The sequence below is a fragment of the Trichosurus vulpecula genome, chromosome 3, assembly GCF_011100635.1.
Source record: "Trichosurus vulpecula isolate mTriVul1 chromosome 3, mTriVul1.pri, whole genome shotgun sequence".
NCBI lineage: Eukaryota > Metazoa > Chordata > Mammalia > Diprotodontia > Phalangeridae > Trichosurus > Trichosurus vulpecula.
Window position 1 is genome coordinate 381,223,046 of NC_050575.1, and position 23,173 is coordinate 381,246,218.

General features: G+C 42.0%; 1 protein-coding gene across 2 annotated transcripts in view; it reads left to right on the forward strand.

Annotated features, from left to right (window-relative positions):
* The window catches only part of PRMT7 (protein arginine methyltransferase 7), a 76,297-nt gene that overhangs the window by 52,696 nt on the left and 428 nt on the right, over positions 1-23,173 (forward strand). For both annotated transcript variants that reach the window (XM_036750589.1, XM_036750590.1), the window contains 9 exons: positions 4,360-4,487; positions 9,064-9,202; positions 10,934-11,017; positions 12,761-12,808; positions 13,496-13,585; positions 14,147-14,308; positions 15,546-15,620; positions 17,274-17,434; positions 20,767-20,863. In XM_036750589.1, coding sequence (XP_036606484.1) covers positions 4,360-4,487; positions 9,064-9,202; positions 10,934-11,017; positions 12,761-12,808; positions 13,496-13,585; positions 14,147-14,308; positions 15,546-15,620; positions 17,274-17,434; positions 20,767-20,863 — 984 coding nt within the window. The remainder of the gene's footprint in view (positions 1-4,359; positions 4,488-9,063; positions 9,203-10,933; positions 11,018-12,760; positions 12,809-13,495; positions 13,586-14,146; positions 14,309-15,545; positions 15,621-17,273; positions 17,435-20,766; positions 20,864-23,173) is intronic.

The following is a 23,173-nucleotide window of genomic DNA, read 5'->3' on the forward strand; positions in this document are numbered from 1 at the left end:
TTGGATAATTTCAAATTGTTTTCCATGGTGGTTGTACTAATTCACAGCTGCACTCACAATGCATTAGGAGGCCTGTGTTTCCACAGCCCTTCAACGTTGACACTTGCTATCTTTTGTCAACTTTGCCAATCTGCTGTAGTGAGGAAAAGCCTCAGGCCTCTGTTTTCTCTTGTGCAAAATGAGGAGGTTGGAATAGATGGCCCCAGAGTCCTGCCGGCTCCAACACTGCAGAGCTTTGGTTGAATAGAGGTTTCATGAGCTTCCGTACTGCCTTCGTAGGTACGCTGGCATCATTGCTTCTAGGATTGTCATTTCCCAGGTGAGGGGATCTGTTGAACAAATGTGTCTTTTCAGTGTCTGGTGTCAGCCAGAATTTCAGGCCAAATTGATGTGTCACATTCAACTTATATTTAATACATGTAGAATGTGCTTTACAAGTCATCAATTGCTTGTTGGACATTATGCATGTGTGTGCGTGCGTGCGTGCACACACACACACACACACACACACCCTTTTCAGTGAAAGTGAGGATACTAAACAGAACTTGTCCTAGGATAAATTTTGCTTCCTTTCAGTTTTCAGATAGATCACAGTGAAGGTACTGCAGGAATAAATTCTGTGTCCTGGTTTTATTGAAATCCTAGGAGCTAATCTGCATTCTTTTTAATGGGCAGAGTTCTTCCACTGAGAATGCCACAAGCCACAGGAAGACCAGTGAACTTTGAACTTTTGAATTCATCTCATGTAGTGGGGCATTTAGTGTATCCTGTTCTCATTGGCCCCTTAACATTTGTACATTTTAGAATATTTCTTAGCTCATGAAATAAAATCTGAAAAGAGGAAAATTGGAATTTTCTTGTAGAATATGCAGTAGGGTTATATTGAAGTAGAACAATGTTGAGCTGTCACAGGCATCTTCACATGCTTGAGAAGCGGTATTCTATTGCCCCAAAGAACCATCTTTATCTTTAAGACATTGTGGCTTAGATTATCAGCAATAGAAGGAACTGTACTGATAGACGCATAGTCACAGGAATCAGATAAGGAAAACTTCATCTCTGCCTCATGCATTGTAATTGTCGTTGAATTCACTAGAGATGCTTAGGTGGCACACTGGATAACTCTGGGCTTGGAGTCAAGAAGATCTGAGTTCCGATAAAGCCTCAGACACTTGCTGTGTGACCTTGGGCAAGTCACTTAACCTCTGTTTGCTCAGTTTCATCACTTGTAAAATGAGGTTGTTGATAGCACTCACTTTCCATTGTAGTTTTGAAGATCTCATGAGAGTTTCTAAAGCCCTTAGCATAACACCTAGCACATAGTAGGTGCTAAATAAATTTTTGTTTCTTTCTCCTGTCTGAAAGTTCACTATTAGATGAGTCATCTGGGATATTTCTTATTAGTTCTAAAATCTGTTGAAGAGATTCTCTTGGACATTTTATCAGTGAGGAAGGATGTAAGCAAAACTATATTTTTATAACAAAATACAAATTCTGCAAACCTAAAAAACCAGAAAAATTTTTAAAAATTAGCAAAATAGTAGACACTAGATACAGACTTTTATTCTATAAATATATTATTCACAAAGTTTTGTAAATATTGATGAATTCTATTGATACTCCAAAGGGAAAAGACTAATATGGGCAAAGAAATGACCCAATAGAAATAAATGTAGGAACATTTCCTCTTATTTATAACCTAAGTATAGTTTTTAAACATGTGCATCATTTGACACTTGTGGGCCTTGTAGGTAGAATCACATGCTTTATTTCTTTTGTTATTTGAAAAGTCTTTAGAATCTTAAGGAATGTCTATAATAATGATAAAGTCATGAATTATGTCATACCCAAGCCTTTTTGAATTTCAAGTGATTAAAATTTTTTTTTCACATCACTTGGCATGCCTGGTCCTTTTAGTGTTAAAAACATTTGGACATCTCCTAGGTTTTGAGGACCAGTGTGGCAGTTAATGATATAAAACCAGAACCTCATGGGTAGAAGGAATCTCAGGAGCTTCTAATCTACCCAACACGTAAACAAGAATCTGCTCTATAACATGCTGGGCACCTGAAAAGAATGAACAAGTGAATGAGCAAATGAACAAATGAATGACAATCCGGCCTTTGCTTGAAGATCTGCAGGGAGGCAGGTGGAGTCCACCATCTTCTGGGGTACAACCTTTGGCACTGTTGAATAGCTCTGATGATTAGGAAGTTATTCCTTAGGTTAAGCTTAATGTTTTCTGTTCGCAGCTTCTGCCCTCTGTGGTCCAGCAAAGCAGATCTCATTCCTCTTGTGCATGACAGGCCTACAGATACTTGAAGGCAGCTGTCGTGTCCCTTTTAAGTGTTTTCCAGGCCCAACATTCCTGTCCCTTTAACAGATCCTCACATGTCCCCCCCTGGTTGCCCTTCTCTGGATACTCCAGCTTAACAGCGTCATTCCCAAAATGTTCTTGCAGCTGAACCCAGTCCTCTAGATGTCTGGTCAGGAGGAACACAGGGAGACTATGCCCTTACTGGTTCCATGTGTGGTGCCTCTCTTAATGCAGTCTAAGTTCACAGTAGCCTTTTTTGGTGCCGTATCTTACTATTGACTCTTCTGGAGTTTGTAGTCCATTAAAATACCTCAATCTGTTTCAGAAAAACCACTTTCTAGCCACTTATTCTTCATCTTATGCCCAGAAAGTTGATCTTTTGGACTGAAGTTTGATACTTTGCGTTTATCACTGTTAAGTTTCTTCATATTAGATCTTGTCTGTTGTGATATTTTTAGGTCCTGACTCTATTCCTTTTTAAAAAAAATATACTTTGTTCTTAAAAATTTTGTTTTATTTTACATAAATAGTATTTCTTTCCAGTTACATGATGTAAAGATATTTTTTCATCATTCATTTTTTGTAAGATTTTGTGTTCTAAATTTTTCACCCTCCCTTCCTCCTCTCTCCCCTCCCCAAGACAGCAAGCAATCTGATATAGATTATACCATGTGCAATTATGTTAAATATACTTTCTCTTTTTCCTAGCAGCTTTTATTGAATAGTGAGTTTTTACTCCAATAGCTCAGGGCAGCAGTGGATAGAGTGCTGGGCCTGGAGTCAAGAAGATTCATCTTTCTGAGTTCAGATCTAGCCTCAGATACTTACTAGCTGTGTGACCTCTGGGCAAGTTACTTCATCCTGTCTACCTCAGTTTCTTCATTTGTCAGCTGAACTGGAGAAGGAAATGGCAAACCCCTCCAGTATCTTTGCTAAGAAAACCTCAAAAGGGGTCACAAAGAGTTGGACACAACTGAAAAATCAACTAAACAACAGCAGCTGAACTGACCCCAGTAACTGGTTTCTTTGGACTTATCAAACATGAGTCTATTTTGCATGGCACCATACTGACTGACCTCTCTATTTCTTAACTTGAAATGGTTTTGGGATTGGGATCTAATTTCCCAAGGTCAGACAAATGGGAAGTAGCCAAACCAGGATTTGAATACAAGTCCTTTACTCCAGATCCAGGGCATTTCCTACAATACTGCTGCCTCTGATTTTATATATGAGGGAGCTGAGATCCCGAAAGGTGAGGTGACCCAAGTTACAAAGAATTAATGGCAGAACTAAGTTTAGAATCTAGGGCTCCTAACTCCTTGTCCACTTCTCTTTTCAGAGTCTGGTTTTTTTATCTAAAGGCTAAATATTGATCTCTGTAAACCAAATTTAATATAATAGTATTGAAAAATAGCATTTAAGGGGGAAAAACCCTGCTTTGTCTTTGCAAAATTACTAATGGTCTGACAGATATAATTTGAATATATGAAACTGTATAAAATTGTTCTTGGGACCCATGCTATGGACTTCTTGTAATGAGGTCCTTCATATTGAATCTTTCTTCTGGTGAATTGTGTCATATTAGAGGTTCAAGGTTTGTATATTTTTTTTAAATTAGCAGACCAAGTTTTAGAATTTTCTTCTTATTCTTTAGCTCAACTAAAAATAAAGATATCTCAGGCTGTTGTAATATTTTGGGAGGGAGGAGGGCTAAGCTGTCCTTTGTAGTACAGTTACTGTCAAAGAAACACCCCATGTTCCTCCAAGAGAATGTGGGCTGATTAGTATTCACAACTTCCATTTTGAAAACTTCATTGTGATCCTTAAATAGAATATTGCTATTATGGTTCATTGAAGGGAAGTGTTAGGGGTCAGGTGGTCTACAAATCTGGGCAATTTCTGATCATTTTGAATAATTTCTATTCATTACTGATCATTATTCGTATTCATTACTGATTATTATTTCTTACTCCTCATTTTGATTTTCTCTCCTTAAAACATTTTTTCCCTTTTTGTTTTATTTTTGTGTAAAATCCTTTTAGTGGCGAGATCATTGGATGCAGTGTGTCTATTTTCTGCCAAATGAGGAGCCAGTGATCCAGGGTGAATCCCTCTATTTGACTGCTCACCGTGATGATTATTGTGTGTGGTACAACCTTCATAAAACCAGGTAGTAAGCCCGAAGAGATGGATGGGCTAAATGTATGATCATTGAAAGTGTGGGAGACTTGTCCCCACTAGCATTTTTGCATTTGTTTAGATTTAGTATTTATGAGGTTGTCTAAAGTCCTATTTGATACCTTGTCATGTTGCGGACCTGACTGTGGAGTTCTCTAAGACTGTGTGCTTGTAGAGGAGGTAGAAGTGCTTCTAAAGAAACCAAAGATGGGAAAAACAACTGACCAAGTCTATGTGACCAGCAGTTTGACTGAACGTATATGGAAGAGATCTGATGCAAATGTGATCTGAAAGAGGGGAAGATACCAAAGGTGTTGAAAAAAATCTTGGACTTTATAAATACCAAGAAAAGGCGACAGAGAACACCAATAGCTCTTGACCTATATGACTATTTTCCCATTTACATAAATTTCTTTATGCATCTACATGTATATTGTATGGGCATTTTTGCCCAGGGTTTCAGTAGGAAACTGACTGGACTTTGCAAAAGGTATTTCACAGTAGATTAATAATTTGCCATCACACAGATGATCAAGAGATGTAGAAAATACAAGATTTTACTGTGTTTTATTATTTTTGACTGCAAAAAATGTTTGATTTAGTAGAGCAGAATGCTTCCTTTAAGTTCATCTTCCAATAAGGCGTCTCCTATACAAGCATCAAAATTGTTCATATTTTAAACAAAGGTAATAATAGATAACCTTCCTCAAAGATTCTCTCTGATCAAGTGAGATAAACCCAAAGGTTTTCACCACTGTCATGGAGAAGGCCCAGTGTAGAGTTCTAGTTGAAGAGGGCTTCCCTATACATGTTACAGAGAGAAATTTTTGATGGCAGAATGCCAACTAGTTAATTTGAGGTTTACTGGCTAGATCTCTTTCATAAAGACCAAGCCTTAAACCCAATTCACTCTGGATCTCATGGATCCCTGCCTGAGTACCACTTAATGGTTATTTTTGGGCCCTCCTGGCTCAGAGTGAATGTAAATAGTGACTGTTTCTTTTTTGGCCAGCAACCCTGAGGATCTTCCCTTCCCAGTTTGATTGATTGATTTTTTTTTTTTTTGATTAGAGGGGCCATCCTTTGATTTACTTCTTAAAGAGGCCTATTCACTGAATGAGCATTACCTCACTCAGAGTGAGAACCTGAAAAGACCTGAGCCTACAAGGGCCAGTGTCTCCCACTGCATCCTGGGCCATCTCCAGTCATCTTGATGAATATCAGGCCACTGGATCCAGATGGCTCTGGAGGAGAAAGTGAGGCTGGTGACCTTGCACAGCCTTCCCTCACTCAAAGTCACCTGCAAGTCATGTCATCATTTCCCTGACGTCATGGTCCTCTTTGAGAACAAAGGACAAACACAACCACAGATTCCTAGAGGCTTTTGTGGATGGCATTGTGCTTGTTGCATTAAGGCCTGGAGCATTGCAGAACCTCCCAGAGGAGTTCTATAATCAAAAGAGCTTGGCTTAATTATCTACCCAGGAAAAACCCAGGAGATGTTTAATAAATAGTTGTTGAATTTAAAGTAGGTAGAAAGAAAGAATATCATTTGTTTTATAGAATCACAGAATTTCACAGAAGGGAGCTTGGTAGTCACCAATTCCAAATCATTCTTGAAAAAAACCTGTTGTTTTTATAAGATATGAGATAGCTGTAAGACAGATGGTCACCCAACCTTTGCTTGAGTCTCTGGTCAGTGGGTACTTCCTGTCTGCGGTAGCAGCTTGTTTCACTTTGAGACCTCTGGTTCTTGGGAATCTTCTTCTTAAGCCAAACTTGAATTTGTCTCTTAGTGGCTTTCAGTCATTGCTAATTTTGCTTTTGAGAACAAACAAAATAACTCTTCTCCCTCTTTCACGTTACTGTCCTCCAAATCCTTGAAGATAACTACTGTCATTTCCCACTTAATTCTTTTCTCTAGAATAAATGCCCCTAGCTCCTTAATTTGATCTTCATGTAGCGTGAATTGGAGGCAAGCCACCATCCTGGTTTCCCTCTTGGACTCTTTTTTTCCGGTCTTAACCTAGAATGGAGTACCAGGGCTCTATATAGTACTCAGGATATGACCTGATGAAGACAGAGTCCAAAGGGCCTCTCCCCACGATGCTTTGTTTCTCTTAATGAAGAGAAATTGGTCAGTATGTTTTCTCTGTATCCGCTTTGGTCTCTAAAGGAAACTTCCCCTTTTCCTCACTGAAATTGCTTCTTTTTATGTCTTCAGTATTTGAGTTTTGAGAACTTTCTGGCCTTCCCCATTAGGAGATATAGAAGAAAGGATATAACCCTGATTAAAATAATTTCATATAGAAGTGTAACCAATGTAAATCAATTGCTGTCCTTCCTATGAAGATTTTGAAATCAACCTGACTTGCATTTCCGTTTGCTTCTTCTTTCTTCTGTTTTTCTATTACAAATTCCAAGATAGAACCGTTTAGATCTGGAATCGACCTTTGAGGCCATTGAATTCATCCCCCTCGTTTTACAGATGAGGAAACTGAGGCCCTTGGAAGTTAAATGACCTGCCAAGAGTCACAGAGGTAGCAAATGTCTGAGGCAGAGTTTGAACCCAGGTCTTCCTGATGCCCAAGTCCGGCAGTATCCACTACATCGTATTTCCTCTTCCCAGCAGCTATTCAGTTCTTTCTTATTGGTGAGAATTGGATCCAAAATAGATTTTTTCCCCTTTGATGAATGAAATGATCATTAAGGGAAGTTAGGAAACTGTTGGTTGTGTTGCTGTTGTTACAGATTACCAGTTAATTTCCTTTCATTAGTGTATTTTTGTTCTAAACTTGTGAACTCTTCCATATCTTTTCTCTTTTTAACCTGGTGGTATATGACAATGACCATGTTGTTTTTGTCTTTGCTTTAATTGATCTTTGCACAAATGCTGTCTGTGATTTCATATTCTTCTACTTGAATTTTCTCATGAATATATCTTGTTAATATGCAGTGCTTATCTTTTCCCTCTTACCTAACATCTTCCATTTGAACAAAGTATTTCTTTCCAGAGACATTCTAATTATAGGTCTTATCTCACCAAGGTCAAATTTGTTTCTTCTCAAGAGAATCTCTACTCCATTTTCCTTGTTAGCCCTACATTTGTCTGTAGAGAATTTGAAGTCACAGGTTTTATTTCTTGCTTCTCTTATGAACTTTTGGGTCGTTTTCCTGCTGTTCTTTTCTCCACCTTGTTCTCTGGCAGCCTTTTACAAAGTGTGATCTGGGGACCCCTAAGAGTCCCTGAGACCCTTTCAAAGAGTCCTCAAGCTAAAAATTATTTTCATAGTAATATTAATGTTTTAATTTCCAGTACAGTACATATTGATAGATATAACCTACATAAACAAAAGTTCTCGAGGGGCCTCAATAATTTAAAAAGTATAAAAAGGTTTTGAGACAAAAAAAGTTTGCAAACCATTGCTCTATGGTTTTCAGCTTGTTGTATATAGAAAGTTTTCTCTCTTCCCCTTCCTTTTCTGTTTGAAAGCACTTTAGATTTGCCAGGCCTCTTAGGAAGACATTCTTCCTAGGTCTTGTTAGGTGCCCAGAAACCCAACATTCTTGTTTTAAGCTGTGGCCTACAATCTAACTACCATACTGAGACACCATCTTCTTAACCAGTTGTTCAATTCCCACTTTTCACTTTTTTTTTGAATTTCTTGTCTTGGATGAACACCATTCATGCCTCCAAAGTCTTTATAAAATCTTGTGCAGGACTCTGTGATCTATAGTAATGACTTGTAGTGTCCTTCAAAAAGTATCATCCGTGCCCACGTGGATCAGTAGAAGTTTGTAACAGTCACCTTGACAAGGCTTGAGATGTTCTCCATCGTTTTTTGTCTCCATGCTCTGGGAAGGCACCGGATGATGACAACCACAACAGCATCTCTTGCTGTTATTAGGTTGACAGATAGATGCCATTAGTTCTCCTCATCTGGGAATTCCAACTGCATCTCCTCTTGATGTTTGCTGGGGATAATCTCCCACCTGATGAGCCTTGAGGGAAGAGCGGTGGCTGTCTAAGCAGCATTCAGCTTCAGATTTGTTCTGAATTTTCCTCTCCATATAAATCTTTCTGCCTTCCAACTTGTATCTTTCACCGTCCAACTCTTGATCCAGGTAAGGATTCCTTTTTCACTCCTTCAGATCCTTTTTCCTTTTAATTTTTTCACAGTGAAGCTCTTCTAGCTTTTTAAAGAACAATGCATTGTTGTTGATAATCTGGAAATTGGAGCGTTGTTCTTCAGGCTTTCTTTACCTTTTCTTATAGGAGGGAGAACAGCCTGTACTTAGGGCACAGAGACACACAGGACTGTGGGAGAAATCCAGAGCCGAGCATGCAGTGCAGTTGATGGCAAACTTTCCTATGCTTTCCATACTTATATGGAGTGAGATTCTCAGGCCTTACCCTGTTCCCCACCAGGCTGCATGTTGTGAATGATTTCAGTCCCACAAGAGTGATCTTTTCACTCTTTATTACTCCATTAGCACTTTGACAGCCTCATTAGGATCTCCTGATTGCTTGTCAGCCACCTTACCTTTTAGTGCATGGTGTACCCTAGGCTTGAAAAAAGCAAGAGTAACTTCCACGGAGAGCGTCCAGTCTGTGAATGTCAAGCCCATTTGCTCTGGAACCGGCCACGGTTTGGAGAACTCAATGACCAAAGCAGAACCGAACAGTACATCCGAGCACTGAAGAAGGTAGGTCTCTGGGCTCTCTGAACTGTTATGACAAGAGTTCTTTTTCCTCTCCCTCAGTGTTTTCTGTCTGGAATTCACTGACTTGGTTTTCCTTCCTTCACCTGCCTTATGCTTGGATGTTGGACTAGATTGCCTTGGGGGCCCCTTCCAGATCTAAGCTGGAACCTGTGAACTCACAAATACACCTCCCCAAGGCAGACAACACAGGCAGGGAATCAGTAGATTGTGGCTGTCTGAGGGGCTTTTCTTTAAAACATGAAGATAAAGTGCACATTCGCCTGAATTATTGCCCTCGCCAGGCAGCTGTAATTATACGGTAATGTGTTTCTAATACATTTTTGCTAGGTGTTACTAAAGAAGACTGGATTTATCTTAAGAGTAAAGTTGCTATGCTTGATTCCTGTAGCTGAGGGCTGTCTGCAGTGATGCACTGGGTCAGACTTACAAAGAAGCCTGCTCAGGAGTCTATTCTAGTAGCTTGTGACCGGAGATGATCCTCCTCCATGATGTCAGTCAACTTCAGAAGCTTAGGCGTGTCCCCAAAATGTCCTGTGCCTCTTAATTTCATCTGTGAATCTGCCTAAGTCCTAGAACTTGGTTATGACATGAGCTTGTGCCGTATCTATTCTAATTGGCTGGGTTTGGCTGAAGTTTATATTACCCAACAATAGAATTAATCTTATCCTGGAATTAGAAGCTAGTTTCCCTTTGAAAAATCTCTTCGCAATCTAGAACTTCTCTACACACACATGTCAAGGAGTCATTTTTAAGCATAACATGAATGCTTTAGGGTTAGATGTTATGATGATAAGGTTTGAGATGTTAGATTATTAGATTTTACAAGACTGACTTCGTTCCTTTCTGGGATCCTTTAGGGGAAGGCTTGCAATATATTTCATATAACTGTGTGACAGGTTTTTTTTTCCTACTCAGAAGTTAACAAGTATTTCACACGTTTTCTCTGTACCCAATGTGCTAGGTATTGTGGGGGTAGGAGAGGCAGGTAAGGAGGAGGAGACTTTGTTCTTGAGGTCAGGGAGCTCAGAGTTTAGCTGGGTAAGCAAGATATAAAGTATGAAAGTGACTAGAGAAAAGTGCAAGGTAGAATATAGTTAACCAAAATTTGTCTGGTATAGACACTCTGTGCTATAAGAATTCATAGAAGGGAAAAGGTCATCTGACTAGGAAATCAAGGAAGGCTTCATGGAGAAGGCAGTGCTTGAAAGAAGTGAAGGGGCTGAATTGGCATAAAGACATACAAAAGGCGCCAACCTGTGGGTACAAGGTCAGCACAAGGGTTGGGTGGAATGAGTACAACGTGTATTGGGGACAGTTTGTATTGTGGAGTCATGAGACATAAGGTAGGTTGAGTGGTGGTGAAGTGTGCAGTTCCCCAGGAATGGCTTTGCAGATGAAATTATTTGTAATTAGTAGTAGTATGCAGTTTTAAAAAGTGCTGATTTCCTTAAAAATCCCTCTCCTGAACAGGTTAAACCCACCTCTTCAATCTTGTTTACAGACTTCGTTTGTTTAACAGTCTGTTTTTATCATGATTTCTATAGGTGTTAAAGTTAGTTCAGACCACATGTAATTATCGTTGATTCTGAAATAATAAAGGCAGATTAGTGAGTTTCTTCCATATTTAAACTGGCAAGGATTTCTTGACAAATGATATCTGAAAATCTTTTAATCTGTGACGAGCAGATGCTGACAGTAGTTTTCTTCTCCTAGGTATTGAAAGCAGACAGTGTTTGTCTCTGCATCAGTGACGGTAGCCTGCTTCCAATACTGGCTCACTGTGTGGGGGCAGAACAGGTAACAGCACGTTTCTACTTTCTTATTTTAGTTTTTGAAGTTAACTACTTCTAGAACTCTTACCTCATTTTTGTTTATAGTTTATAGCTTTTCCTTCACCTACATGCTGAACAATTTTAGCGTGTTGTTCATGTAGTGGCTTTTGATGCCTTCAGGGATGGCAGGACTTGCCCTCCCTGCATAGCAGTGTGGTGTGAGGGGAGTGCTTCGTGCAGGTGAGCAGGTGCCCTGGGAGGCAGTGCTGATGGAGGGCAGTCTTCCCTGGCAGGAGAACTTTGAACAACAGCAGCCTGAGAGTGCAGGGAAGCTTGTTACCAGAGGCCTGGCTGCCAGGTGATGACTGGGTTTGGTCCACAGCAACCTAGGGAAATGTCTACTAAGGCGTGTGGCACAGGAGGTGCTCACATCAATTAAAATATCTTTTACAATATCTTTTAAGGTATTGTTTGTCTGGCCCGATACTCTATTCATGCCTTGTAGATACACTTATTAGACACTAAGGGGCTCTGGCTAGCTCATGGATTTAGCCCAGAAGAGTCATCGTTAGAATTCAGAACTTGAGGCTTTGAGACTTTGAAGGCCTGTTGTCCAGAGCTACGTTATGGTTTGTGTTCCTCGATAATGTGGGCAGTTATTGGAACAGAGAAGTATCTGTCATAGAGATGGTATTTCCTTATCCCTCATTTTATTATGCTTTTATGAAGTGTTGGTATTTCTAACTTTCTAATAGTATTAAGAATTCAAGTAAGTTATTTATATATATATATATATGTGTGTGTGTGTGTGTGTGTGTATATATGTATATACACACACACACACACACCTCTGAAGGGCACAGGGTGAGTTGAATATGAAGGGATGATATCTAAAAAAAATAAAGTCAATTTAAGGGATAAGAGAAGAATATATTGAGAGAGGGAGAAAGGGAGAGATAGAATAGGGTAAATTATCTCGCATAAAAGTGGCAAGAAAAAGTGGTTCTGTAGGAAGGGAAGAGGGGGCAGGTGAGGGGGAATGAGTAAATCTTGTTCTCATCAGATTTGACCTGAGGAGGGAATACCATACACACTCAATTGGGTATCTTACCCCACAGGAAAGAAGGAGGAAGAAGATTAAAAAAAGGGGGGGATGATAGAAGGGAGATAGACGGGGGAGGGAGGTAATCAAAAACAAACATTTTCGAAAAGGGACAGGGTCAAGGGAGAAAATTCAATAAAGGGGGATAGGTTAGGAAGGAGCAAAACATAGTTAATCTTTCACAACATGAGTATTGTGGAAGGGTTTTACACAATGATACGCATGTGGCCTATGTTGAATTGCTTGCCTTCTTAGGGAGGGTGGGTGGGGAGGGAAGAGGGGAGAGAATTTGGAACTCAAAGTTTTGAAAACAGATGTTCAAAAACAACAACAACAACAACAAAAAAGTTTTTTCATGCAACTAGGAAATAAGATACACAGGCAATGGGGCATAGAAATTTATCTTGCCCTACAAGAGAAGAATGGAAAGGGGGATGGGAGGGGAGTGGGGTGACTGATGGGAGGGCTGCCTGGGGAACGAGGCAACCAGAATATACGCCATCTTGGAGTGGGGGGAGGGTAGAAATGGGGAAAAAATTTGTAATTCAAACTTTTGTGAAAATCAATGCTGAAAACTACATATATTAAATAAATAAAAAAAAAAACAGTCAAGAAAAAAATAAGAATTCAAGTAAGTTGTGACCAATGGTACATGATTCTCCTTAGGTATTCACAGTAGAGAACTCGGCAGTGTCACATCGACTGATGAAAAAAGTGAGTGTATTCAGGGGACGTGATGGGTTTGGTTAGAAGGGTGAGATGGGAGATTAAGCATCTGGCATTGAACTGTTGTTTTGGATTCTATCCCTTTGAAATTGAGAACAAAGTGGAGAAACAGGTGACCTGTAGATTATCCTATTTTCTGTTTGAGTATCAAACTAACATGGTGCTATAGTTTAATTTGTTTTTGGTGAAAAACCTGAGGTTACCTGATCTTACTAAGACTTTTCCCCTCATTTCACAGAGTAGTAAAAAGACTACAAGAAATATATAGAACCTTTGCAGTAATAATTCTGCATTGTTTGTCTGAGGAACAGTCCCACTTGGGGGATCAAGGTTATCACATCCATGTCCTGAGGAGTTTATATCCTTGTCTTTATCCTGTGGGTATGGGGGAAGGTGGTTAAATATTCCAGGAGAAGAAATGGGCAAATTTGAAATTCTTCTCAGAAAGTTGTATTGTCATAAAGAAACTAGATTTTCTTACGTGCTTACAAGAGACATTTGTTTCTGAATCATGCTGGTTCTTTGGCAGTCTTGCCCTTGACGTATCATGATGCTTTTAAGCTGAATACACATAAAAGAGAAATTAGTGCTTGGGAAGCAAAGACTGCATTGGGCAGACCTATAGATTGAGGCTGTTTAAAAAATAACCCAATTTATCTTTTTTTTCTCTTAAAGATTTTTAAGGCTAATCACCTAGAGGATAAAATTAGCATAATAGAGAAGCGTCCAGAATTACTCACCTCTGCAGATTTGGGTGATAGAAAGGTGAGTAATAGGCGCTGTGTGTTTGCATTAGTAACACATGCCTGCTCAAGGCAGTATTCCAAGGCACATCCCTTTTTTTTTTTTTGGACATTTCAGTGAAGTAAGATTTATTTAAGTTACCTAATCCAATTTATTGTATTTGTTTACAAGAGAATAAAGACCAAAATGCGGATGGCATGCTTATGCAAGGCTGTCTTAATGAAAAAAGTTCTAGTACTGACCAGTCTCATCACAAACTCCCAAGTGTAGTTTTTGTTTAGCTGCTTCTTGTCTTCTGGTAATAGACCTTGCTGTGTTACTTATCCCACTAAAGATTTTTAGATTAATATATTAACATTTGTAAAGATACTAAATTGATAAATAATAGAAACCATTATAACTTCAGTTTTTTTGCCTTCAGATGATAGAAATGACTTAGAATTTATCATGTCTTCCAGTCAGGTCTGTTTCCTTAAACTTGGAAAGTCCTCTTTCCTTCCTGCATGCTTAGGGTTGGTGGCTTACACTTGATGCCAAGTCAGATCAGGCTATTGGTTTCATCATCTTTTTCTGATTGTCCAGATCTCTGTTCTTCTTGGGGAGCCTTTCTTCACAACAAGTCTGTTGCCATGGCACAATCTGTACTTCTGGTATGCAAGAACAGCTGTGATTGAACACCTCGCCAACAACATCACAGTGTTGCCACAAGCTGCCTCCTTGCACATGGTGGTGGTTGAGTTCAAGGTCAGCTGTCTGTGGCAATGCTATTTCAAATAATTTGGGTTAAGATGGGGCATTTGAAATTATGTGTATTGCAGGGTTCAGTATAATAGAATCTTGTTTTTTAGAGTCATTTTCCATTTTGTCAGTTTTGTCAATATGATGTGTGTGAGGTAGAACCTGGGTCATCTTACTTTGCATTTCTCTAATAGTGATTTAGGGCTTTTTAAAAATATAACTATTGATAGCTTTGATTTCTTCTTTGAAAACTGCCTCTTCATATCCTTTGACCATTATCAATTGGGAAATGGCACTTTTTTTTTAAAGTTTGGCTCATTTCCCTATATATTTGAGAAATGAGACCCTTATCGGAGATACTTGATGTAACATTTTTTCCTCAGTTTCTTGCTTTCCTTCTAATTTTGACTACATTGGTTTTGTTTGTGCACTGCTTTTAAATTTATTATAATAATCATTATCTCTTGTCTGGTCATGAACTCTTCCTTTATCCAGATGTAACATGGAATTTTTTCCATGTTCCCCTAATTTGCTTATGATGTCACCCTTTATGTCCAAATCATGTACTTATTTTGAGATTATCTCAGTATATATATGTGGTGTGAGAGGTTGGTGTATACCCAGTTTCTGCCAGACTACTTTCCGTTTCCCAGCAGTTTTTGTAAACTAGTGAGTTCTTGCCCCAGTGGCTTGAATCTTTGAGTTTATCAGCCCTTAGGTTACCGTGCTCATTTACTTCTGTATATTGTGTGTCTAATCTGTTCCACTGATCCACCACTCTGTTCCTTCTCTGGTACCTGATTGTTTGGTTAGAATTTTGTGGCTTCATTCGAAATCTGGCACTGCTAGTCCCTCTTCCTTCCCTTTTTTTTATTGATTCCCTTGATATTCTTGATTTTTTCTTCCTCCAGATGAATTTTATTTTTTTTAAGCTCTGTAAGATAATTCTGTGGTACTTTGGTATGGCACTAAACAAGTATCTTAATTTAGGTAGTATTGTCATCTTGGTGATATTGACTAGGTCTAGCCATGAGTGATGAATATTTCTCCAGTTGTTCAGACTTATCTTACCTGCTATTTTAATGCATTTTTAAGGGACTGTACATTTTGGGAGATTCAGATGTGGGTCTGCTTGTGGATATGTGGTTTTTCCCTTTGTATTTCTCGTTTGCTTTCCTGTTGAAATTTGCAGACCTGTTTCTCAGCTTGGCATAGGATGTGAATGTCTGTTTTGTTGTTCCAGGACCTGTGGCGGATCCGAAGTCCATGTGGTAGCTGTGAAGGCTTTGATGTTCACATTATGGATGATATGATTAAGGTGGGCACAGTCTGCCATCTTTAAGTGGGACTGGAGTAGTCCCATGCTGATTGTGTCAACGGGGGTATCCTGCACAGGTGGTATTGAGATGACTTCATGGCCTTGTGGACAGGCACTTCTTTATTCGCCCAGCCCTGGAGGGTGGGCTAGGGTATGGGGCTTGGAGGCCGCTTCCCTCAGCCCTCTTTGGTTGGGGCAGTCCTGGCTCAGCTGGGCCTTTCTCATCTCACAGCGAATTTCTCTCTTTTTTGAAATTTATTTATTTAGTTTTAGTTTACAACATTTAGTTCCACAAGCTTTTGAGTTTTAAATTTTTTCCTCCTCCGTCTCCTTCCCCCTCCCCAAGACAGTGTACAGTCTGTTACAGGCTTTACATATACATTCATATTAAACATAATTTCACATTAGTCATGTTGTAAAGAAGAATTATAACCAGTGGAATGAGTCATGAGAAAGAAGAAACAAAACAACAAAACCAAACCAAAAAAAGAGCAAATAGCATGCTTCGATCTGCATTCAGACTTTGCCAAGGCATTTTCCATCATGAGCCTTTTGGAGTTGTCTTAGATCATTGCATTGCTGAGAAAAGCTAAGTCTATCAAAGTTAGTTATCGCTCAACATAGATGTAACTGTATACAGTGTTCTCCTGGTTCTGCTCCCCTCCCTCAGCATCAGTTCATATAAGTCTTTCCAGGTTTTTCTGAAGTCTGCCTGTTCATCATTTCTTATAGCACAATAGTGTTCCATTACATTCATACACCATAGTTTGTTCAGCCATTCCCCAGTTGATGGGCATCTCCTCAATTTCCGGTTCTTTTCTACCAAAGAGCTGCTATAAATATTTTTGTGCATGTGGGTCCTTTTCCCATTTGTATGCTCTCTTTGGGATACAGACCTAGAAGTCCCAACCTATTTCTTACAGCTGGAGGAAGGGGATGTGGGGCAGCCTCTGCTGTGACAGGTGGCAGGAAGCAACTCCTTAGCCAAACAGAAGTGACTCTTTTTTAGGTATTTTGAGACAGTCCTGTCCCCAGGGCTCCGTGGGACAACACTGTGATGATGGGGAGTTGGGGCAGAGTTCTCACTGAATTTAAAATAAATCACTGACTGAAGGACAGGAGAAGAGGGTTTCAGGTCTCCCCCACCTTCCTTCCCCCTGGCCCCTGCCCAAATGAGACACAGAACTTTATGGCGACTGGAATGCAGCTTTGTTACTGTCAAATGTCAGGAAGCCCATAGAGAGAGACTGACAGAGAGGCAAGGAGTACTAATTAAGTCTTGGATCGAAGGAGGCCTATGATTGCTCAGAGTTAGCCCTTAAAGGAAATCCAGGTGATAATCATAGGTTTACTCTAAAGTGCGGTATGCATGTGAGCTGCAGTCATCCCAAAGTCTGCCCGACCTGTCTCATCCCTCTCCTGTGGACTGTGTTATCTGTGAGTCATTGCCATGCAGAGAACGTCGAATTTGGAGTGAGGAGGCTCAGGATCAGGTCTCAGCTCCGGGGGCAAGGAAGGCACTTCCCCTGTGAAGGAGAAAGGAGGGTGCGAGCTCCGCCTCGGCCCCTACGAGTGGTCGTGCTGAGGTTTGCGAACCTCAAGATGCTGTACAAGTTCAGGTTGTGGTTATTGTTGCTGCTCTTTTCTCCTCAGCACTCGCTGGACTTCAGGGAAGCCCGGGAAGCGGAGCCTCACCCTCTCTGGGAGTACTCAAGCAGATGCTTGTCGGAGCCCCAGCTGGTCCTGACGTTTGACTTTCGCAAGCCTGTTCCTCAGCAGCCACTTAGTGCCAAAGGCTCCATCACCCTGCAGAGGTGAGCAGGCTCTTAGTTGGAGGGTGGCGAAGGTCCCCAGAGCAGAGGAGGCGAGAAAGATGATGCAGTGGATTCCTGATGACTCCCCACCTGCTCCATCTCCCTCTAAAGGGGCTCATCTTCAGTTTTTCCTCCCTCAGTGAGCACTGAGGAGATGGCTCTCAGGGCAGTAAGCCTTCATCTAGTCCCTAGCTGGGGCACAGAGCCCAACAACTTAGAGCAAGCCAGGCTCAGGCACTGATCCTTGTCAGTGCCTCTCTTGCGTGATTTTCATTATAGACTCCAGTTCCTCAGTCATAAATGAATCACATTCTGAAAGGGTTTTTCTTTTTACTTTCTCCACTTACATTTGTGCTGTCCTTGATATGAGGCCACTAGTTTGTATTAATTTAGTGCAGGAAAAGCCCATTTTGTGTTTGACCCTAATTTCTGTTAGAGATTCAGGAACTCTTGTCCCCAGTAACTTGGCCCATTTTCTGACAGCTGCAGAGACATTTTGGCTTTTCAATTTAACCATTTCCTCCACTCTCTAGAGACACAGCAGAGCACCGCTGTTGTGGCTAGCAAGCCATCATTGTGAGATGGAGTTGAGCGTGTTCAGCCACTTCATAAAGAACTGGAAGGCTGGCTTTTCCTTGGTAGGATGTCACCATCCTGGGTATAGTTTCCTGAGCTGTTGGCAGAAGGCCTCGATGGCCAGGTTCTAAGGTGTTGTTCGGCAGGTGCCGTGGTGCTCCTTTTAGTGACCCCCACAGATAAAGTCCCTGGTGGAAAAGCAGCTGTCCTTCTGACTACTATAAGTGCTGCTATAAATATTTTAGTGTATTCGGGGACTTTCTTCTTGGTTAATCAATAGCCTTTTGGAGTACAAGCCTAGTAATGGAGTCTTTGGTTCAAAGGGCATGGATGTTTAGCAACTTCATTTGCATAATTGCTTTACTTGCATAATTTGCATAGCTGTTAGTATGAATACACATCTTAAAGTGTGAAAAGGACCCTATAGAACCAATTGAAAACACTGAGTATTTGAGGAAATAAACATTTGGTGCTTCATCCTCCCAGGCAGCCCACCTCTGAGTGTTTTACTCATGGGTGTTGAACCAAAGGTGAAACCAAGAAAAGGGAAGCTGTTGAAGGAAGAGGCCGAGGTGGGGTAGAGGATGAGGATGTGGTTGTGGCAAAGGAAGACGGGGTGCCAGTGAATGTCTTTTTCCATGAGTGCCACCAAAGTCAGAATGTTTTTTGTGCAGGTTTTGTGTAGTGTCACTTTTTAGAAAACATGAATGTGGGGGGAAGTTACCTTCCCAAAGGGTTGTACCATTTTGCAGCTTCCCCAATTGAGTGCCTTTCTCTTATTGAACACCCATCTCCTTCATTTATGGTTAGGCTCTGACTTGCAGGGCAGGTCACCTTGGTCTGACCTTGAGCTAGCTCCGTTGCTCTTTGGAATTGTTGAATGGTCCTGCGTTATTCAAATATCCTTTACTCTGTGTTTGGAGATCTTTCTTCTGGTTGCCCGCGGAATTTGTTGTTTCTCAGTGGGATTGTTAAATTTAACCACTGAGTGCCTTGGAGTTTGCAGCCTTGGGTCTTTTTTTTTCTGGAGGTGCTCTATGGATTTTTTTGTAAATTAGTACTTTGTTTTCTGTGTTTAGAAGTTCTGGGCGGTTTCTTGTATTACTTGTTGCATTCTGGTGTTCAGGTTTTTTTATTTGTTCTGTTCCTCTGGGAGATCTGTAGTATAAGTTGTCCTTACTCATCCCGTCTTTAAGATCAATATGTTTTGCCTGTGTGGAAAGTATGCTTTTACAGAGAAGACCGATAGAAGGTTCTTGCAGCAGTCTAATTGAGAAGTGATGAACAATGGTCTTAGCAACATGGAGGGAGAGAGATGATGGCTGATGAGACAGAGCTGTGGGGGAGGTAGAATTGGCCAGACTTGGCCACCAATTGGCCATGGAAGTGGAGGGACCCAGAAAAGTCAAGGATGATTCCTAGAGTATGACCTGGGTAACTATAATGGTGGTGATGCCTTCAGCAGAAATAAGGAAGTGTGGAGGAGGGGCAGGTTTAGGGGAAAGATAGTTTGTTTTTTGACTCACTGAGTTTGAAGTGATAATGATATATAATACCTAGGAGATATCCATAAAGCATCTGTTGATGTGGGACCAGGTAGAAAGTCCATAGTATTTTTTGGGGGGGCGGGGCAATTGGGGTTAAGTGACTTGCCCAAGGTCACACAGCTAGTAAGTATGTCAAGTGTCTGAGGCAGGATTTGAACTCAGGTGACTCCAGGGCTGGTGTCTACTCACTGCGCCACCTGGCTGCCCAATAGTATTTTTTAAAGAAATGCAGTTATATCGCAGACTCATAGTGTCTCAGAGTTAGAAAGCCTTTGGGGTACCCAAACAAGAATCTCCCCCAATAATAGTAATAACTAGAATGTGTGCACTTGTTAAAGTTTGTAAAGCACAAGGCCCCTGGAACCTTCCTGTTGTGGTGTCCGAATATCTCTGCATTTTCCTGGGGAAGATCCTGGGTGTTTCCCAAGGATAGTGGAGTTCACTCTGCCTGTTTTTCTGTTGTGAAGGATGTCTTTTTGTGGGAAGGGGCACTAACCAGTCCCTGCCCACCAGCCCTTCTCAGTCCAGTAAACACACATTTATTAAGCTCCTGCCGTGTGTCCAGCACTGGTGGGGAGACTAGGAAAGGCTGGAGGCAGAAGCTTCTCTCAAAGGGCTCGCAGACCGGGGGAGGTGGGGGGAGACAGCATTTCTTTTCAGAGCAAGGTCTAACAGAGGAAGCAGGATGGCTTCTGGAAGGACTGGAGTGTGAAGCATTGGGAATGGTCCCTGTTTGGTTGGATAAAGTGATGTTTCACTACGTTGGTCTCTGTGGTGGTTTCTGCTTCAGGATATCCCAAGTACTCATCAGAGCTGGAAATAGCAAGTGGAGAAAGGAAAGGGCCTTGAAGGCTTGTCGTATGCACTTTTAATTCTTCTTTTGGGAGATTATTTTACCAGGAGAACCTACCCATCTCACGGCCTACCAGGTCTCGGGATTATTGCCCAATGAGTGGGTGCAGCCATTGAAGGGCCCACTGTGGCGGACTCTGCCCTTTCTTTCCCGGTCTGAGCTGTCATGATGGCTTCTTTGCCGTTCTGGGAGAGCCGGAGACCGAGCTCTCTGAAGAAGACTTTTTTCCCAGGCAGGTCCAGAAGTGACAGGACAAACAAATGTTCTGGGAAATAGGTGGGGGACCTGCCATTTTGGTTTGCTGAAGATCTCTTCAGGCAGCAACTCATGCCACTCTTCACGACCCTTTCTTCCAGGCCTGGAAGGAGCCATGGAGTGGTCCTTTGGATGGAGTACCAACTGACTGCCGGGAGCTCGGTCAGCACAGGACTGGTCCGGATGCCTGAGGCCCAGGTACCTGCAGGGTTGTGGAGCGTGGCTGGGACAGTGCGCGCCTCCATTCGTTTCTATAAAACCATCACACCCAAAGTGAAGGACACTGTACTTGAGTCCTCTCCTGGGATACATTCGCTGCACTTGCCTCATCCAGACTGGGCCATCATCCCGATTCTCCCACCCCCACCCCCGGCCCCGAGTTTACTTTGTCTTTATTTTGTAAGTGTTCAGAATATACCTGTTTAGGTACTTAGTGTTTCCCCTGAGAGGGCGCCTGCTCCTCCTCTTTGTATCTCTAGTGCTTGGCGTGGAAGAGGCTCTTAATGAAGAGCTCTTGGTTTATCGATGGAGTTACATTCCAGAGTGAACCCATCAAAAGCAGGTTAGGTGGTTGTGTTTTTAACCTGGCGGTGATGCCTGTAACTGCCTCAGTCACTTCGGCTGATTCTGTGCCCCTAGCCTGTGATGCCCCTGGAGTAAGGGGCCAAACTGCCTCCTGGAGGGTTAGTGTTTTTGGTGGTTCCCTGGCCCGTACAGGGGGCCCAGGACATGCCCCGGGGGGCTGATGGGTGTGACACTCTGGATGAGGTTTTGGAAAGGACACTTTGACGAGCCTGGGAGTTAATAATTGTGATAATGACAATAATAGTAGTCACAATAGAATTTACACAACACCTTAAGTTTTTCAAAAAGCTTTACCAATATCATCTCATTGGATCCTCACAAATAACCCTGGAGGGAAGAGGGAAACGGAGACAGACGGAGGTAAGATTGCTTGTCCAGGGTGACATAACTAGCAAGCATCTGAGGCAGGATTTGCACTCGGATCTTCCTGACTCGCAAGTGGAGTGCTCCATGGCTTCTCCCCTCTGTTTGATGTGGGTACTCCCAGCCCGTGCATAGGCTTCCATCCTGGGCAGCTCCTTCCTGGATAATCTGCCCAGTGCACTTAGGGCTTCCTCTGTCCTTTTAATGTCTCTGATACCTCGTACGTACCTCTGGCCCTTCACATTGCTTGTCCTGGGCATGTGCGCCCTGGCCCTCTGCCTCCATCATCCCTGGCTCATTGAGCCTGCCTGTACCCATCAGAGGCCTTCTGCCACTTGATTATTGTTATTAACAGTAATGAGAATAGCCAGTGATTAAATAGTACCTTTTACAGATATTCTCATTTGACTTTTAAAACAGCCCTGGGAGGAGTACGTGCTATTATCTCTATTGTACAGTCAAGGAAACTGAGGTAGGCAGAATTTAAGTGACTTGCCCAGGGTCACACAGCTAGTAAATGACTGCCGAGTCCTGGTGCTCTATCCAGGGCACCCTGTTGCCAGTTCTTCTGAGGTTTGTGATTGTAGACATTCAGTGTTACCAGGGAGTACTCTAACTTCATCCTTGAGAGGACCATGATTTTGCTGGCATGCCCCCCCTGACGTGGATGATAGAGCTTCTGTGACTTAGCAGATGGTGTTTAAGAGAGGCTTCGGCCTTCGGTCCTTGGACACTCAGAAGGGCCTGCTCAGAGTAGGCGCTTTTGTTAGCTTGAACTCACCCACACCTCCCTCCTGTGGGGCCTGATGGGCTCGGAATCTGAGGAAAACACATCAGTGTTAAAAAGAATATGGACTTGTGGGTCAGGTAGCGACCTGAGGTCACTGAAGGGCTGCCCAGATTCTCTAGGGTGGTCCAGCCAGCACTCTCTGGCATTCACTTCTGTTCTCTGATCATTGTTTATCTGCAGTGACTGAGAGAGCCCTTTGGAAAATGAATGAAAAATCTTGTTCCTGAGTTCTTGGGCCTAGCACGAGGGGTGGGTCCTCCTTGTGAGGGGGTGGAGACATCAGATACCACAAGGAAGTAACTCTGCCCTCAGAGCGCTTACACTTGCTAACCCCAGATGTGTACACTGAGGACACATACAAGTACAACGGTGTGTGTTAAGTAATGCAGACTAGAGAGAAGTGTTAGTGACCAGGCATGAGGGGAGATGAGGAAGGCAGAAGCAAGGAGAGAACATCTTGCAGACATCCTGGGGGACACTGGCACAGGCCCTGAGGGAGGGGAGAGACTGTCCTGTCCAGGAAATGGCCCCAGTAGGCCCCTGGGATTGTGGGAGTGATGAGAAATGAGATGGGAAGGGGAGGGGAAGCCAAATACCAGATAGAGCACAAAGTCTCCAGGAGCCCTTAAAGAATCTAGAGCAGGGGCTGTGACCCCATCTGACTTGGGCAGGAGCAATTGGCAAGGGGAGAGAGCAGATGATGGAATCGGGATCCATCTTGAGCTTAAGGAGGTGCTGCTGTCAGCTAAGTCTAATGATGGAATTTACTA